This window comes from Lycorma delicatula, chromosome 3, assembly GCF_047948215.1.
Source record: "Lycorma delicatula isolate Av1 chromosome 3, ASM4794821v1, whole genome shotgun sequence".
Taxonomy (NCBI): domain Eukaryota; kingdom Metazoa; phylum Arthropoda; class Insecta; order Hemiptera; family Fulgoridae; genus Lycorma; species Lycorma delicatula.
The window spans coordinates 165,547,190-165,567,927 of NC_134457.1; the positions used below are offsets into that span (position 1 = coordinate 165,547,190).

The window sequence follows — 20,738 nt, forward strand, 5'->3', positions numbered from 1 at the left end:
TAATCCTAATTTAAAAATATTTTAATTGTCAATCTCAAAATTATTTAAAACAGCAAAGATAGTGAAAATGCTTCAATTAATTACTAAAGGGAAGAACATCTAAAATAGCGAAAAAAAATGATTATGTAATTAATCGTGAAAAACTAAAAAAAAAAAAAAAAAAAAAAAAAAAACTGATGAATTAATTAAATTAATGATAATTCAAGTTTGAGTGAAGCAAAGCGAAACATGAATTACCATACTTACCAATATGTTTGTGATCTTTCCATTTCAAAAAAGGTGAACCATTTTCTTCTAAATATTTATCATCATTTTTTTTAATTATGTTTATCATTTCTTTTTTCTCTTCTTCTTGTAAACAGTAATTAATTTTATTACTAATATAATTTAAATAACTATTTTGTAAAGGTGAAATACCTTTAGGCAAAAATGAACACCTTGAACTGATATTATGTTTCATAATTTCTTTTGGTGGTGAATAAAAAGACATACCTGAATCAGTATGGATGTAAATATATTTGCCAGATGGTAATTTATGTTCTTTTAAACATATTACTTCATCTTGTAACTGTAAACCAGTCATAATATCATCAGATTTTTTATTAGTACATTCAGATTGAACAGATGAATTTTTATGTGAATTAATATCTACACAATTATTAGGCAAACTCTTACTGATGAAATTTTCATGAACACATATTTTTTTATTATTATTACTACCAGAATTGATTTCATTATCAATTTCAAATAAACATTTTCGTTTAGATGACAGGCTGGACAAATCACAAAGATTTTGTTTTGCATTTCTATCCATTTTTGAAGAAAAATTACAATTTGTATTATCTTCATATACTATCTGTTCACCATAATTATTATTTACAACATTGTCATTGATAATATTATTAGCAGACCGGGCTTCAACAGAATTATTTCTACTTTTTTCTTTAGAAGCAACATGTTTAATATTAAATCCAAAATTTCCAAATAAGAAATCAGTATTACCATAACCACAAAAATTATTAAAACCATTTGATGAATCTTTATCTATATTGATAACTTTTCTTTTTTCAATAGAAGCAATGATAGTTTTATCATTCGTAACTTCTTCATACAACAGTTTTTTGTCATTTTCAGTAACTGTAATTTCATCTCTAATATGACTAAAAACTGGTAAACTTCTATGATCGGGTCCACTCTGTATCATAGAACAATCTTCATCAATTTTATCACAGCAAAATAGATAGTGCATACTAGGGTCTGCTACATAATCTTCATTTTTAAATTGTTCAAATTCTCTCTTTCTATCTGAGTCCTCTTTACATGGAGATTGTATTCTAGGATTAGTAAAAAAATTATTTTGTGTACATATCATTTTAATATCATCATTTTTGTCATTATCAATTTTTAACTTTTCAAAACATTTACTGAGATCATTTAAAATAGAATTAAATAGATCAGAGTCAACTACACTTTGCTTTGCAAAACATTCTTCAGTTGTTTTCTGAGAATGATCAGAACAGTTATTTTTACTTGGAGATTTAAATTTATGTTTCTTCATAAAATCATTTCCATCATCATTATTACTTTCACCATTTGCTGTCTCCATTAACAGTAAATTTTCTCTGGAATTATGGTTAAAAAAATTATTTGTTTGATCTCTACTACTGTAATTGTTTACTGAGACATTTTTATACAAATTGCTGATATCAAAATGTAATAACTTTTTTTTAAATCTTATATTATTATTTATCACAGTAGAGTCATCATGTGAAGAGTGAAGAAAATCTGTTTGCAGAAATGCTTTATTCTCATTTAGTTTTGAAATCATTTTATTGCTGTTACTGAAGTCTTTTGAATTTATTATACATTTGTTTGCATTTGTATTATACAACTTTATTTCATTGTCTTTTGATTTACCATTTACCTCAACGTCAGCATAATTACTGATTTCGACTTGATCAATAGGTAGATCTTTGCAACTTGTTTGAGTGTAGTCATCTACTAATATTTTATTATAAAAGTTTGTATGTGATTTTATATCTTTTGTTTTAATACATGGTGTACTTTCTCTATTATTAATTTCAGTTACATCTGATGAGACTACCAAATTACATTTATAACATTTTACATCACACGGTAATTTATTTTTATATAGGAAAATGTCTGTACTTTTATCTAAAAATTTTTGGTTTGTTATACAGTTGCAAAAACTGTCTACATAACTAGTTTTTGGTGCTGTGTTAAATTTATGATATGTACAATTATCACTTTCATTTAAGTTATTGTATTCCTTGAAATTCTTTTTATTGTTTTCATAAGATTTAGCACAGGACGTTTGACTTTTATTCCCATAATTATTAATGAAATTATTAGTCGATACATTATAACCATCACAATGTATTCTTTTTTTCATATGTTTATACTTAACATCATTTGAATGTATTCTATATGAAGGTTTGAAAAAACCTTTTTGGTGAGTTAAGTTTTCAGAAGATTTATGAGGTACCCCATTGTAAATAGTATTTTCTTTTTTATGACATTTGATATTTTTTTTCAAATAATTGTCATTAGTCTTTTTAATAAACACAATGTTATTATTAAAACGTACCTTTTTATTTTTACTACCTTTTAGTCTGATAACAGTTCTGTTAGTACTACAACTATTATCATATCTTCCATTTTTTCGCAGTTCTTTAACAGAAATATTTTTATGGTAATTTGAGATTATATTCATTGGAGTAACATAAGACATTCGATTATCTGATGTTTTATTAATAAGTTGAAAATTGTGTTTTAACAACAGCAAATTATTTTCATAAAAATCTTTACATACAACTGGAATAATTGATTGATTATTATCACCTGCTGCATTACTTTCCATAACAACATTATTACTCCCCTTCAATAAATAAGGAGTCTTACATTCATCGCATTCTGTTAGTATATGTTCTGAATGTGCAATACTTTTTTTACTCCCAGAAAACATAACATCATTCTGGAAATCTTTTTTGAAAACTGTGACACTTTGTACAGCTGAAGTGTTGCAGTTTGCATCATTTAAATTTAATGAGTCATGACTTATACCCCCATTATTCACATTTATCTTTCTTTCATGAACTACCTTTTTTTTATCAGTATCTTCATCAACAATTTTTACTTGTTCATCTTGATTACTAAAATCATGTAAATCATCTTCCATTTGTAAATATTTACTGACACATTTTTCAATACAAGAAAATAAAAGATCCCAGTCTTTAAATTCAATAAGCTGTTTTTTAGGATCCAAACATATATCATATTCTGAATATGGACATTCAATATTAATAATAAAGATAGCACAATCATCTTTACAATCGGCTGAATCAAAATCTATGCCAGACAGATTTCCTGATGAACATATATGTTTAAATTTACAAGAGACTGTTTTTAAATAAAAGCTCTTCTTTAACTGCTTGTTAACAAATGAATAAAGTTTATTTTTTTTTACATATCTTTTATTTACATAAATAAACTGTAATTTTTTTGTTTTTGCAGTCTCTCTACTTATATATGCAGAAATAACAAAATTATGTTCATTAACAGAAACATAAATTAATTCTTTCTCAGCCTCTTCATTTTCAAAAATCTGATGAAAATTTTGTATTATATCTGTACACTTATCTGTATGTAGAATCACAGATTTTGTAACATCATTGCGTAAAGTAAATGATACCTATAAAGAAAAAGGTAACTGCATTAATTTTTTTTTTTTAAATATATATTTACTAGTTTATTATACAAATCTGGCAAAGTAGTGATCAGAATTTCAATATCATACCTCAGAAATAACATTTTTATATTGTTTTAAGCTCCACTAACAAAGATTTTCATGCAACTTGGAAATTAAATGAATAACTAACTATATTTCATAGCTGACAACAGATTTCAATACCTAGCATAAAGACAGCATAATGGAATTTTAACTGTAAATTTTACTTTTAGTACGATGTTCTAGAAGAATAGAATACAAGTAGAATGTAGATCTGTTTTTCTAAAAAATTTCCTAAAATTTTCAACATACATGAAAAATTAATTTCTTATTTTTTTTTATAGACTTGTTCCAAGAGTAAAATTTCAGACAAGATCTCATTTGGATATACATTAAATTTACCATGCAATTTAATACTAGAAAAACTACATGGCTAGAGATACAGCAATTTTAAAAATGGTTGCATTTTCAGATTAATGTTATATTCAAAGAAAAAGTGTGATATAAAAATAAATTGAAGATGAAATTACTTAAAAGATACATTTCATTTGATCATTCCATAATCAAAATGTTTTGGTAAAAATGGGATTAAACAGGACAAAAACTTTGATGGAAAGGAAAAGTAGTAATTTTTTCATTGAAAAAAATAAAATAAAAAAAACGAATTTTACTTTTACAATTCCATTTCTCTGTTGCAAATATAGACACAGCAGAGGGTGAGCCATGTACTATCAACTCCAAGCTTCAATATTGTTCCTGAAGAAGTGAATAGGTGTAGTATATAAGTCAAGACATACTGCCAATAACAGTACCAAACACACATAAAAATTAGTCAATTTTTACAAATTAGTGCATTTCAATTGGTTCCCCAATTAGCCTACTTAGTTGAATTAATATCAATCACTACAAAGACTACACTTAACAATAACAACAAACACTCCACCACTATTGAAATGACTCACTGCATTTCTGCCTACTACTCAGAGCTCAAAAAGTGATGTCCACAAGAAAACAGACCTTAACTTCCAGAGCAAATTTTAGAGAAGAAGAAAAAATACGAAATATGATAAAATTTTCACAATTTAAAATTTTTTATGATCTTTATTTAATAATGTTTAACATCATTGTTTAGTAACGGTATTTTATATGAGTGAGGATAAGGTATGTTTTAATACAAAGGGGTTGTGTGTATATTATCAATAATAATTTCTTAATAAAAAGAAAATTAAAAATAGAAATTCTTTTATAATTTTATGTTGGTTACTAATGGCATTTTTGTATCAGCTGACATTAGATCTTCATGTATTGATGCATCAGAATCAATTCACGTTTTCAAATGTTCTAAACGCTATTATTAGTTAGTTACTTGGACTTTTACTTTAAATAATTTGGTCTCGATGAAAAATACTTATTCCTCCACGCATATAAATTATTGAAGATTCAATACCGGAGTCCAAACTAAATGTATCAGTATTGTCTGGCGATGAGGCCAGTAAATTATTTGTAAAAAAATTACGACTAGCAGAATTCTTTTTTCAAAAGAAATGGAAAACTGTTCCAAATATAACCAGTTACAGCCACTTTAAACTCTCTGCTGAAAAACTTGTAGTAGATTGCCAACAAACATCAGAAGTAATTTATAATGGCATCAGTAGTGATGAAAAAATTCAGCAAGACTTCCTCAAGATCTGAAGATAACAAGGAAGTATTTATAAATATGCGATAATGAATAGTAAGAGAGCGAAATGGCAGGAGCTGTGTGACCGGCTTGACAGTGACGTTTAGGGCATTTGGGGTGATGTCTACAAAATTGTTAGTGGCAGGTTTGGCAGGCCGTTACCTGCATTGTCAATGAGGTTACTGGAGGACCATGTTGCCCTGTTATTTCCTAGAATGCCCCCTTTGTGGAGGATGAGACAGCCGTGGTTAACATCCCACTCTTCACTCATGAGGAGTTAATCCACGCAGTCTGGTAAACAGGAAGGAAGAAGCGTCTAGGGCTGGATGGGATCCCAGACAAGTTTGTGGTGACTGTTTCTGGGCAGGTCTTTCATGCCTTCAACAGGATCTTGCTGAGTGGAGTGTTTCCTGCTGGTTGGAAAAGGGCCAAGCTCATCCTCTTGAAGAAAGGCAATAAGGAGGTGGATGACCCAGCTGGGTACCAGCCCGTTTGTATTCTCAGCTGCATGGGGAAATTCTTCGAACGGATGATGGTGGAGCGACTAATAGAAGAGGTCGATCATGGTGAAGGTCTCAGCTACAACCAGTTTGGCTTTCACTGTGTCTTCATCACAGTCATGGCTATTAATCGAGTAATGCGGCTGGTGGATGAGATCCATCCTGGCAGTAGTGTTGTTGGACGTTAGCAATGGATTCAACTCACTGCCACTTGGGTGGGTCATTTAGGAATTCAGGCGATGAAACATACAGCCCTACCTGGTCAGGCTGATACAGGACTACCTTAGCAGAAGAATCGTAGTGGGATCCAGAGGCCGTTACTGTTGAGGTTGTTATGCAGGCTGGAATACCACAGGATTCAGTCCTAGGACGGCTGTTCTGGAATGTGGCATATATGGCCTCCTTAGATTTATTATTGGATATCCATAAAGTAAATATCCAACACTATATAAAGTAAAGAAAATATTGGATAAAGTAAAAATATCCAACACTGTGAATTGTTTTTTACTATTTCATCACAGTCACTAGAATCAGTATTTTTTAGCTAAACAGATGTAAACTAATAAGATCATTTAATTTTCTAATTTAATATAAAAAAAGGAGCAGACACAAGTTACGGAAGTAAACTTTATGTAAAAGATATTTTATATTTTCTACAATGAAAATAGACATTTTACCTGGGGTTGTATAAGAGCAATAGTTTGTAACTCATTTTTTACTTGTTCAATTTCGAGCGAATGTTGCAACTGTTTTTGCCTGACAGGAAAATTACTGAAGACATTAATAACTACAACTGTTGTTCCATGACCAGGACGATCTAATTTTGCCTCCACTGCTTTGTAATTTCCATCCTCATTGGGTTTTAAAACCTAAATCATTACATTCACAAAACATTTTCATAAATTTTAAAAATAATTTAGAATAAACTATGTTAGCTTAGCTGCTAATATTAAAAATTTATGGGAGTCACCCTGTAAATAAAGATCCAACTGTTTAACAGGAAGAATATTAAATAATTTTCACTTTTTAGTGAATTTTAAGCACTTATTAAAATATTTTTTGTCGGCCAAGTGTAAAGAAATTAAACCATTTTACTGTTGCTTGATAGTTGAGTGTGTTCTTTAATATTTTTTGAAGCATGTTCTGTATGCAGGAAGAGATTGTTAGCAGAGGAAGTTAATCATCAAATTTAATGCTAGTACACTATGGAAAGGTGTGTTTTGTCGCTGAATGGTTTCGACTGTACGTGGCACTTAACCTTGTAGTAGCCCTGGTATGTTGTTATCACCCGTCCGTGTAGTAGAAGGTCTATTGTTATCATCAATTGGCTTTGATGGATCGTTGTAACTGATAACCTTATGGTAGCCCTGAAAAGGGGTATTTTTGTCATTAGCTCTGAGAAGAGCTGTTGGGTCCAGAAGCTGGTCTCCGGCAAAGTCGGGAAGTTGCAGCTCGTCCATTGAAATCAGACTGGGCTTCCCCTCAACAATAGTTGGGTCCCCACTACAGTGTGGCAGTGGTGGCCCCCAGAGCCCCGCAGTGTCTGGTCGGTGTCCTTTGTCCTTCACCGGTGCAGCCAAGGCGGTTATCCCGAGCGATCCCAGCAAGTGGATTCCTGCTGCTGAGTCCACCAGCGAGCTGGAGCGGGAAGATAGCATCCACATCCAGCAGGCCACAGCAGAGGAACTGTAACATGATAACCTGCCCACCACACAAGGAGTATCTTCAAGGTTCAATGTCTCTCTAAACGGATGGTTACATCTCATCCACAACCCCTTGAGAAATTAAGACATTTTGAACCAGCCTTCATTGCACCAGATTAAACATATGTTGCAATAAGAACTGTTTTTCCTTTACACTATCTTAAAAAATCTGATAACAGGCTCAGCCTTAAAGGGAACACCCTCACTCATCCTCAGAATTGTGAAGCATCCAGAAATATTTTAACTTCTTTCTATAAAACAAATCCCCAGAACTCCAAAGAAGCATAGGAAAAGTAAAAGAAAAACTTACAGCAGTAGTATTACAAAAATATAAAATTATATTTTATTACCACATATATAACAAACTACATTTATGTAACTATTGTTAAAAATATACAATATATTTTAATTCTTCTACTTCTACTGCTATTACTAACAGCAGTAGTAGTTGTAGGAAAAACTTAATGATATAGACAGAAAATGGAAAATTATAACAATGCCTTCTTCCTCCATATGAACAGTAGAGATTAATTTTTACCAAATCATATAACTTTTAGGAAGAGCACCTTTCATATTTTTGTCAATTTGTATTAATGATAAATTAAAAATTGAAATTATTTATTACAAATAATATCATTTAACCAAGGTACTTACAAGGTATGCAAGAGAGAAAAATCATATTTGTTAACTAGTAGCAATTATAATTGGAAAAGAAATAATAGAAGAAAAAACAATATTATAGTTTCTGTAGTAGCAACTGTAATTTTTAACTCAAGAGTAACTGTGGTTGTCTTTAGTTGCTAACTAGTTTAGCTGCCTAATTATTCCCATTTACAGTAAACAGTACACAGTTACACAGCATAAAGCATACAGTACAGTTAAGCATATTTTATTTTACTACATATACGGTCAATTTAGTTGTTAGATTTACATCCAAACTTGTAATGTACAGCCTAATAGGCCACAGCCTATTAGGCTGTATATTACAAGTTTGATGATATGTATCTCCTAACCTATTTTATACTCATACTTCAACATAATATAAATGTTAAATTAAATAATGCCATTAAGTAACCAAGATAGGAGGTGGCCAGTTAACCTAATACCAATAACCAATGTACTGAGTAAACAACAATAATAAGAGTAAGCAATATTGAGCATTATTGTAATGCACTGTCTAAGCATTCAGACCTGCAACTCTCATAGGCCTCAAGTGAACAGAGTGAAAGTCTAATTTGCAAAGCTGAATATTACTTGCATGTCTGTGTGCCTAACACACTTATCTAGAATACTCAGCTCAATGAAGAAGAAAACAAGAAAACACTTTACGCTTCATTTTCCTTAGTAATCATGGCGTATAATGTTTACTCTTGGGAATGGCTAAAAAAACAAATTATTTCAATTACAAGTTATTTCTGGAGAGAATAGCGACTCATGTCATGATCCAACAGTTACGATTAATATGAGATTTAACATACATTCATTACATCAACACTTCAAAATCTAAAAATAAAAGTAAGGATTTGTATTATTTTCTGACCTTAGAATAGGTAACATTTTCTCCTTTTGGTTTTGAAATTATAATTAATGAATCGCACACTTGTTTTATACTTGCTATCGCTTCACCTCGATATCCATAATATTTTAAATTCCCTTGCAAATCAGCTAACGTATTACATTTACTTGTCATGTACCTAAAATCATGTAATTAAAAAATTATATTAAATTTATGAAAAATAGAAATTTGAAAATACACTCAAAACAAACTTTCTCTTGTTATGAGGTACTGCAGGATGTGGGTTAAATTAAAATTTGTTAAAAAGTACAGATACTTTTAATTACAAGTAATCCATTATATAACTCATAATGTCTTTTTGTCATCAGAATACAGTTATCAATATTGTCTCAGAGTTGATAAGTCAGACTGAACATATCAACTACTAAATTACAATTAAGCTTACACCCTGTTTCTAGGTTACATAGCCTTGCCAGTCTCTATGGCGCAAGTGGTAGCGTCTCGGTCTTTCATCGGATAGTCTGATGTTCGAATCCTGGTCAGACATAGCATTTTCACGTGCACAAAATTTGTCATGCATCTCATCCTCTGAAGCAATATTTAAACAGTGGTCCCAGAGGTAAAAAAAAGTTAAATAACATCAAAATAAAATTGAATAAAGAAATAAATTATATAAATCTAATCACAAAATAAATATAAAAAATATAAAATAAAATTATTTTATAATTTTTTTTTTTTAAATAGATTTATTACATTTTCCAAACAAATTTATTACCAGAAAAATATTACAAAATATTAGTTCAGATTCTTTTATTTTCTTTAAATTAGATTTGATCTGATAGGGAATAGGAAGACCTGACTATATCCAGAAAACACCTTAGCCATTATGTTTTGCTTGTTGTACAACCTCAGTTAGGAAACAGAATCCTTAGGCAGCTCTGATTAACAGAGAGACTATAAGATAGATTAAGATAGTTTTCTGTTTTTCCCTGGACCTATAACTTCTTTAACTTAAGTTAGAACTAGCTTTCCTAGTTCTGAGTAAATTTGCAAACTGCAATCATTTACAATCTGCTGGCAAACTCCTGGCCTGTTTTGGTGAATACACCCTGGAAAATTGAACAGTGTGAAGTAATAATGCTGTAATTTGATGTGTAGGTAATGATGATGATAAAAATGTCTAGTTTTCGATATCTTATTTAATAACCTGATTCCTGCAGAACAATAAGGTCGTACAACAATGTGTTGTGTAATATGTCTCTACCATTTATTAGCAGTTAACAGCTATAAATGGCATTTAAGAATAAAATTACTTTTCCAGTAGAATACATATTTTAGCCAAGTATCTGAGAAACAAAATATTATAATACTAAGTGAAGGTCCTTATGTAAGACCAATTAATTGCAACTCTTTAAAAGTTGACCGCTATTTCTGCACAACTGAAAAATCTAAGTAAGTAACAATCTGAAAATTGAACTATGTAAAACTAGGGTAAATGCAACATCTTATGTCTCATTTAATGAATTAGTTCTGGTTCTGGCAGATTCATAAATTCCAACTGTTGAATTTAAGAAAATTCAGCACCATTTCACTATTTACTTTGGAAATTTATCAGTAGCTACCAGTCCCATTAAAACTGATACCACCTAAAATTTATTTTTAAAAAACCCAAGAAAGATTTTTTTCTCAGTAATATTAAATACTACAAACTTAAATTTAAATTAATTTTCTGATACATTAATAAATATCTATTTAGACCATAAAATGTTTTGCGTAATTTTTTGTTGAATTTATCAAATAAACTTTTAGAAAAGATTAATATTTAACAGAATTATGCAACTTTCATTTTACAGTGCAATTTTTGATTTCATCTTCTTAATATTTAATTCATTACCTTTCTTTTTATAATAATTCATTACCTTTGTTCACTTTATTTTCAAATGGAATTTTGTTACTAAAAATATATTTATGTCAAACAGAATTTCTTTCAATTCATCTTTTGTTTCTACCAATTAAATGTTATCATCAGCGGATCCTAACACCATCTCTTGCTGGATAGCTACATTTCAAAAGTAACAGAGGTAGACTACATTTTTAATTTACTTATGTTTGAATCAGAGCAAGCTTTAATCTTCTACTCTAGGTTTTCATCATTGCAAACCTAATTCTTCTACAATTGTAGTGAGCATAATTTTCCACCTTAAAATTCAATCCTACTTAACAAAAACTGTTTAATATCTTGTTCCATTTTGTCTTCTCCAGCATCTACAAATGTAGATTTTATTCTTCTTAAGCCTGTCTTTTGAGATCAGTGTGCGAGTTAAATTGGTTTCTATACCCACCCCTATTCATCAAGGAGGGTGGGTGCAGGTGGCGGATAGTGGACACTCCATCAGATATGGTGAACAGCTGTGAATAAGGGGTGACCTAACTATGCAATCTCAGATCAAGGTGACAGAACCATGAGGAGAGGGGAGGGTGACCTATGGCGGGACATGCCCTTCCAATACTACATAACCTACTGATGGGGCTGCGGTACGGTGAGTATATGCCACCATCAAATAAGCACAGCTTGTACTGCCTTAAACAACTCAAATCAAAGGCATAGGGAGAAAATCCCTAACAGTAAATAAGTAGCAAAAGTCTCATATTGAGTGGTTACAAACAGCATCTGACCCACAGTGGGCAGCTGAGTAGGCTAGACACCTCTACCTGTGGAAAGCAACAGGAAACTACCACACTATGGTAGAATGGTAGAATGTAAGAGAAGGAAGGAAACTCTTAGAATGGGAACTTGAAATGACTAACCTTTCTATAGCGGGGTAAACTAGAAAATGTTAAACAGGATAAAAAAATAAACTTGATATATTAGCAAGTGTAAAGGACAATATGCGGTAAGAATACTAATAAATAACAAACTAAAGATTAAAGTGATGAAGGTTGAATATGTGAATGTAAGAATGATATCACGCTCAGATAAAAAGGTGAACAAAAGGATTTTGTAATAATACAAGTGTGTATGCCAACCAGTCAGCAATCAGAAGAGTTAGAAGAATGCTATGAATAAGTAGAAGAAATAAGTGGAAGAGAAAAAGAAAACGCTTGTATTTTGGTGACGAGGGACTACAATGCTGTGATAGAAGGAAGTGAGTATAAAATAGTAGGAAAATATGGACTTAAAGTTAAAAGCGAGAGAGAACAATTTCTTGTTGACTTCCACAAAGGAACTGCTTGGCAGCAAGCAATATTCTGTTTAAGATCAATAAAAGATGCAAGTACACTTGGAAATCTAGAATAAATGAAGAACATTACCAGACTATATACTAATACAACAAAGGTCATAGAATAGTCTTAAGGGTGCAAAGAGTTACCCAGGATCTGACACATGCTCCTACTCATTGTAGAGTTGTGTGTAGTTTTAAAGAGACTATAAAAGAGTAAGAGAAAAGAAGAATTATGTATAGAAAAACTAAAAGAAAATGGGAGACAGAGAGATTGAGTAAAGATTATCAGAGAAGTTAACTAATGGGAATAGTACAGGAAGCACAGTGAATGAGGGGAGGGAGGAGAACTTCAAAAGTAATTTAAAATAATCAGCTATAGAAGTGTTGGGAACAGAAAGAAGAAGAAAAATAAGAAATGGATAACAGTTGAAATGCTTGATAAAAAGGGAGAAAGGAGGAAGTGGAAAATTACAAATACAAATACAACAAAAGGGGACAAAACTTATAGAAGATTAGAAAACAAACTAAAGAGGCAGGCTGAGCGTATTAACAAAAAGTGGGTCAGAGAAACGTATAGTGAGATAGGAAGACTAAAGAAAACTGAATTTATTGAATGCCTTTATGACTTCAAAACAGACCAGATGAAAATAGCATAAATTTAAAAAATGAATAGGAGGTGGAACAGAACAGAATCATATTTAGCATCTTAGAAGAAGAAATAGAAGCAGCTATTAAAGATTACACTTGGAAAGACACGTTTTCACTTACACCACATAACTACTTCAGCAATGTGAAATAAAATTAAATTATAAACTAATATAAAATGCTGATATGGACACCACAAAAAAATGTGATGCAATGTGGTGTCTACCACAATGCAATTGTGTAACTGTTCACTTTATTAAAGAATTGGAGGATCATATCTCACTTTCAAATGAATTAAGTTTAAATGAAGTGCAGTAATAAATGTCTGTATGTAATTTAATAGGCATACAAAGAAGTCGTATGGTGTCCACATCAGATTTTTTTTTGGGGGGCAAAAACACCTTCACATTATCACCGCCCGTATTAAAATAATAACAAGAGGCTTCTTCTCACATATTAAAATATTAGCAAAATATGATTAAAACTAAGATAATAATAGGAATAACATTGAAACAGGGTAAAAGGAAAGCAGCAATTAGGATAACATCAAAATTTTGACAGATTAAATCTTATTAAGTATATTAATTCTTTTTAGAAGTAATATTACCCATTCTAGTACATTCTTGTCATTCTTGATGCCCTGTATGTCTCTCACCAACTTAAATTGGCGACATAAGGCTGCATAGCATATGCAGTCCACAAGGATGTAGTGCACAGTCAAGCAGCACTCGCATCGGGCGCACAGTGGTGTACTCTCCACTGACATCAGGTGTCTGAGTAGCTTTGGTATGTCCTAATCGCAAACGACACAGGACCACTTCCTCTCGGCAAATTTTCCTACACAAAGAGTCTAGCTATGCACATTGCGTATGAGAGAGATAGACTGATAGGACAGGTGGAACAGTTAGATAGTCATTCCTTTACGAAAATATCTTGTGTAGCTCCTTATACTTACATAGTATGCAGTAGTTGTCAGAGTTTTCAGGATAGTTAATAGCACAGTAAGCCAGCCATCAGCCTATGTGCACAGCAATACACCGCCCACTATAACACTGTCTTTTATGTGTGTGAGTTTATTTTCTGCTGTTGCAGTCCTGTCATCTTGCCACCTTCTTCAAAGTGTATGTTTAATGGAATTGATGAAACTGAAAGTTGTAACTCGAGTGGAAAAAGATGGTTAGCAACATACATCTTTAGCAGAATAATCCGCATGTTCGTTACTCAGGATTCCCACATGGCTAAGGATCCAGTAGTAATTCACCTGTGTACTATGATTATTTAATTCAGCAATTGTATTATGTATTTCAGTGACAATAGGATATCTGGAATACAAATCCTCTAAAGCTCTCTGCAGAGTATTATACGAATCGCTACAGATAAAAATGTTACAATATTTTGTTCTAATGACATTCAAGGCCATTTTGGTGGCGTACAATTCAGCATTGTAGGTACTTGTAATACCAGATAGACCATACACATAAGTTCTGTCATTTACAACAATGGCACATCCTACAGTATCATTCTGCTTCAACCCATTTGTGTATTCTACTGCATCAGTGTTTGTCTCTGATATAAAATAGTAAAATGTTTGCGGAAAGACAAGAGGAGTGAATTTTTCATAATAAACCATGAGATCGTAATTAAAATTAATGTGGTCAAGTCTCCACAGATGATATGTAAAGGGATAGGTTGGGAAAATAGATGGTGGGTCAAAATGTATTATGTAAATTATTTGCCAGTTATGGACATCCGTTGGTGCTGTATTACGTGGATGGTTTTTGTACCACTGGAAATGAGGATTTGCAAGAACTGCTTTAAGAACCGTTTGATTTGGTTATCCTTTAAGACTGGTAGAGTAATATACTAGTAGCTGGTCCTGCCTATCCCAGAGTGATGGCTTGTCGCAGTCAACAAGTATACTTGCAACAGGACTTGACCTAAACTCACCAGTGGCAAGACGAAGAAAAGAGTGGAGTACAGCATCCAGCATCTTAAGCACGGTATGATGTGCTGAAGAGTAGACAATACAACCACAATTTAATCAGGATCAGACTAAAAAATAATAAAAATAAAACGTAACATACAATAATAAAATGAAATATAATTTAAAATAATGTATAAAAAATACATTGATAAATTTAATAAATATTTATTTATTTATATAGCAACAACAGGCTTACACCCACTTACAGTTGCAGATGGATGATAAATGAATTTTGTAGTGGGTGAAAAATGCCATGCCTGACCAGGATTCAAACTTGGGACCTCTGGATAAAAGGCCAAGATGCTACCTCTCCACCATAAAGATTGACATTTATATTAAAAAAAAATTATTATATATTAATAAAAATAATATATATTAAAATATATTATATTAATAATATAAAATATTATATTTATTATTTTATTTTTGTATATTATATTTATTATTAAAAAAAAATAATATAAGTTTTGACTACAAATGACATCAATAATCTTTTGCAATAAACATAGTTTACCAACTTAGTTTCTTAATAAGATTTTCTCACAAACGTCTTCCTTTTTTATTCATCTTAAAATTTAACTTTAAATTTGATCAAATGATATAACTCTCACAATCTTCCTGTAATACACATTTCTAAAGACTTCTATCTATTTCTCTCTGCTTTTATTATTTAAATTTAATCACCTTTAAACTTTTAAAATACATTATTTATCTGTTAAATACCTATACCTACAAAAGCTTACATTGCAATATAATATAAGAGAGCAACAACAGCAGTAGCATACCTGTTACCAATTAGATTCAGCTGTTCCAAATTTAGGCCATACCCATCATCTACCACTTGTAATTCATATTTGCTAAGATCAATTCTAACACCAACACGTGATGCACCTGCATCTAGTGAATTAAGTACCTGTTTACAATTTAATGGTAATGGAAAAATTCATAGTTAGTGATAATTTTGCAAACATAGTAAGTAATAACTAACAAAACACAGTAACAGTCACATAATTAGTTTGGGGAAGGAGAATTTATTTGTATTTTATATACCACTTCTAAACAATGAGAAAAGGAGCTTTTATTGGCTTTAGCCTTTATATTTAAAACTGGTTTCAATATGTCTACAATAATGTTTTATTCTGATGAAGGGATGTGATAAACCCATAACCAGTATTCTTTGAATACTAAACTAAGCCTCAGGTTATGTAGGACTGGCTGTTTATAACAACAAGCATTCCAGATAGTAGTTTGTTATCAATAACACAGATTAGTGTAGTTAATTTATTACTAGCCACAAGTTACCATAAAACTCAGCCTGCTCCATGCTTTAGTTACTGAGAGTGCAAATCAATGACCTGCTAAGGTTGTAAAGTGATTTGAAGAAAAATAGAAAAGCCTCAAAATAGGGAGTGGATTAATTGACAAACATAAACTTGAGAAGAAACTTAAAATAAGACTTAGAATATGAAACACTAGAAGAGGTAAAACTGGTTGAAGAGATACAAGAAATTTAAGTGCATGAAACAAACATGTATGGAGAAGCTCAGAAATACCAGAGTGAAAAGTTGGAATAAAATAAGAAAGATATGCAGAAAGAGAAATGTTTAGAGAAAAGAGACTCAGGCTCTAAGCCTAATACTGACAGAAAGAAGGATAAAATAGGGAAGAAAAAGTAAGATTTGGTGCTAGCGACAACTCTGTCTAATTATCAAATGAATACAAATTTATTAAGTATCTTGTGTCTTCATTACCCAAACATTGTGGTATACTAAGGGTATTATTGTTTGATAAAGTAGACTTATAACTTTATAAAGTCATAAGACTCCTACCACTTCTAAACTTCAATTGAAATTTATAATAACAAAAAATCTAAACATACAAGACAACAACAACTAAAACAGTCACCAGATATTAATAAACCTCATAAAAGAACATCTTTTATTAATGAAGAAAGAGCAATTAAATAGAAATTGATCTTTCCCTGAAAAAAGTAAACTTCCAGTCTTAATGTTATTACCTCTAATCGGCATACACAAATACAAGCACAATGCTTCTTCATCACAATATAGCATCAAGCATAAGCATTAGCATGCCCTTATTTTCTTACTTTGAATGTTTGTAAATCTAAAGTGAATAACATACAAATTGTCTAAAGTAAGCCTTCTCATATGAACTTAATTAATTTCCTCAACCTCATCACAACCAAAACTTTTAGATTTGGAAAACCCAGTACAGTAAAACACCAGGAATGGAATTATTAACCTGATGTGATTAATCTACTCATATTTATCAACATCATAAATACGCATAAAACCAAGAAAAAATCAAAAACATACCAAGTGACATGTGAAAATGCACATCATTATCATTCAAACAACAGTCACACAAATTGTTAACATTATCAGGTTATAGTAACACCTTCCAAACAGCAAAAAAAAAAATCACACACATTACCAATAGAACACATACTAACAAACATAGCATCCCAGGGGTATCAAATTAAACTGCAGTAATTGCTTCTACATTACAGTACAGCTTCGCATTCACCCATAGATACAAGAAGCACATACAAAATTTACATACAACAACATTAAATTTTGCAGATCCACCTTATAAAAACAGGATGTACATACAAAGACCTTAATCACAGCATACAAATTTACATATAACACATAAAATCAATACAACTCACTTGAATAGCATGATGTTTCACACAAAACACACACACACATGTTGTAAAATTCAATATATAAATATATATATATTGGATTTTACTAAATAACATATTAAACAGACTAACAACATAGATTCAATTTATTATTTATTATTCAGTTACATACTAAAGATTTTTTTTTAATATGCACATTATAGAAACAGTGCTAGCAATTATTTCCATTAAGAGTCATTTATATTAGTAAACTTTAATAATTTTAAAGTGCAATCACATTTTCTTAGCATGTTCAACAAATAACTATGGTAAATGATTTTTTTCAAATATCAGATAAGATTACACTTAAATACACGAACAATTTGCTTTGTTTAAAGTGATCTGCAGCAAATAAAAACAGCCAAAAAAACATATTCTCAACTTTCTTATCTGCTTGAAATGGAACTTCTCCAACATGTGTATACTTTTATCTGATTGTTGATAGTAACTAACTCAAATAACCTGAAGCAACCTTTGTAGGTTAAAGAAAATTTTTTTTAGCAAAAAATAAATCACAGCCTACTTTTTAAAAATGAAATTTAGTAACTTTACTTAACCATTTGTTTAAAATTTTTACCTTATACTTAAAAATTAGGTGATGTTAAACTTAGCCTATATTATTTTCCATTCAAAATAAAGACTATATCATCAGAATTCAATCAAAAAATTTCATCTTTTAACAGGAACTGTTCCATATACAAGAATATTAACCTATTCATAAACTTTTTCAAAAGAAAGATTTTCTAAGAAAATATCCCCTTTAACAGGGAATATCATGGAAAATTTCCCTATTTTAAGGATAAACAGGGTTTTGTTTTGGGGATAAACAGGGTTAAAACAGGGCAAAACAGAATTTAACTCTTGTTAAATTCTTCTTTTTAAACAAGCATAATCATCTTTTGATTAATTTTGGTTGATCATCCCAAGATATTTTCCTCAAAACAACATTTATGGAAACCTTACATTATTTTTTCATTTATAAAATTACTATGATTTAAAAATAACTTTAGTATATCTAAGTTAAAGTCAAGTATGCATATTTATTTCACAAGAGATAATAAATCATTTTTATTTCAGCAGAAAATTGCTTATCAAAAACCACTTATATATAAAGTTGTTGAAATTTCATATTCTAATAAATTATAAAGTTGTGAAATTTCATATTTTAATAAATTTCACCTGCACACAAAACTGCAATAGAAACTTATTCAAAATTAAAATTTGAATTAAAAAAAATTACTTACTATTGCTTGAAGAATTTCTAAGCAGCTTTAAGTATGAGCAATTACTCATACTTAAAGCAATGTGTAATTTATATGTATATTTTTTCTTTATGTATCGGTGAGTGTGATTTCTTATTTCATTTTATATCAAATAAATTCCAAGTACAGGAACATCTTTTGCCAGCTAATACCAGTATTATTTAAGATTTAAAATAAAATAAGTTTTTTATTCATAATTCTTTATTCATCATTGTTTCATTACTTATAACATATCTTCATAAGTGTAATTTCATTCCCTTGTTTATTTTTTTTTTTTTAGATTTGATATATTTAACAAACAGAACTAATCTAATAATAATATTATTAATTTTATAATTTGTATAAAATTCATTAAGAAGGGCATGTAAAGTAATGAAGGAAACAAAATTTTGTCAGGAATTGAACCTATGACTAAGTGGACTAGAAGTCAGCATACTTACCATATCACCACTTATTTCTGATAATTGTCTGTGATGGCCAGCATGGAAATAAATTTTTTTTTTAAGTGAATGAGTTTCATTATCTTAATAAAAGATTATGATTAAATAATTAAATGATGAGACTTACTAGACAACTGTAAGTTCACTTATAACTCACTAGCTTTTCAAATGTTAAAATGTACAATATTCAACCTGACTATTAAAAATGATTAGTTAATGACTAACCAACATTAATTTAAAAAATTAAAATAATTTGGTATTCCAAAACCTACCAGTTCAACCACACATTGTGATATACTTGTGATTGTCACACCAGTTCTAATAAATGACTGAACATCTTCAGGTAGTTTAGCAATTTGCATTTTTTTTAAAAAGTCCACAAATAAAAGCGTTTACAACTTAAATAAAACTCATCAATATATTAGCTTGTCAGAAATTGTGTAGTAATTGTTTATTTTAATTTTTTGTGTAGCTTTTTTATAACTGAAAATAAAAATTATTTCTTTATAAAAATTACACTTCCCGCCTTCTAACCTCAACACTACTGACGTAATCTCAACATGATCAGATGCGCGAATCTGAATCATGTCAAAATGCGCGATTCAAATGTTAGATTTGGTTTGAAAGAGATGTATGAATGAACGCCTAAATTACATTTCCTTTGTAAAAGAAATACTTCGTAAGAGTTTAAAAAACAAAAACTAAAAACGGCTTAATATAAAACCAACGACTATCCTGAAAAAAAAGAAATTCTTGTTTGAAAGTAGTGAATTAAACAGAAACGTACATACTGGTATTTAATGATGATATCTAATATGTATTACAGGTAAGTTTCAAAATTTCAGACACAAAATCGACATATATTTACCTATTCTCATAGTAACTATAGGCTGACAATTACAATTAACTTTTTTTATGATGTTAATTCAATTTCTGCAGTGTGAAAACCGCAAACCTGATCGGGATCGAACCCAAACCTTTCAGAAGAATCCAGTACAATGTAAATTAATTTTTTTTTATATTACTGGTAAAATCCCAAATTTTTAAATTCATGCAAGTTAATATTAGTGGACATTTTTAAATACACTTCTTGAATATATTAAATTTTTTTGTTATGTAATTTAAATGAAAATGCAAATAAATGGTGTTTTAATTTATCAAGCGTATATTTAGGGAAGAGAAGTAATTTTTTTTTAATTTACTAAAAAAATTGATCATAACGATTAATCATTTGCATATTTAAAATGTATGGTGATGATAATGTAACAATGCCTTCAACACAAAGTTTAAAAAATATTATGAAACCTACATACTGTGATAGACGAAAGAGC

At 30.2% G+C, this 20,738-nt stretch overlaps 1 protein-coding gene across 1 annotated transcript; it reads right to left on the reverse strand.

Moving 5' to 3' along the window:
* Positions 1 to 6,579: 6,579 nt before the first annotated feature.
* LOC142321243 (DNA mismatch repair protein Mlh3-like) lies at positions 6,580 to 19,769 on the reverse strand. The gene is made up of 4 exons (XM_075359241.1): positions 19,680 to 19,769; positions 15,784 to 15,911; positions 9,170 to 9,323; positions 6,580 to 6,795 (listed from the first exon to the last, which is right to left on the reverse strand). Exons 1-4 carry the CDS (start codon positions 19,767 to 19,769, stop codon positions 6,580 to 6,582), a joined length of 588 nt encoding a protein of 195 aa, XP_075215356.1.
* Between the last annotated feature and the right edge of the window lie 969 nt (positions 19,770 to 20,738).

Bases quoted from the DNA above. Each gene is read 5' to 3' on its own strand.
- LOC142321243 (XM_075359241.1), bottom strand. From the start codon at position 19,769: ATGCAAATTGCTAAACTACCTGAAGATGTTCAGTCATTTATTAGAACT. The intron at 15,912-19,679 runs GTAGGTTTTGGA...AATTGTAAACAG, and splicing joins CACAATGTGTGGTTGAACTG to GTACTTAATTCACTAGATGC. The intron at 9,324-15,783 runs GTATGCTACTGC...ACATGATTTTAG, and splicing joins CTGAATCTAATTGGTAACAG to GTACATGACAAGTAAATGTA.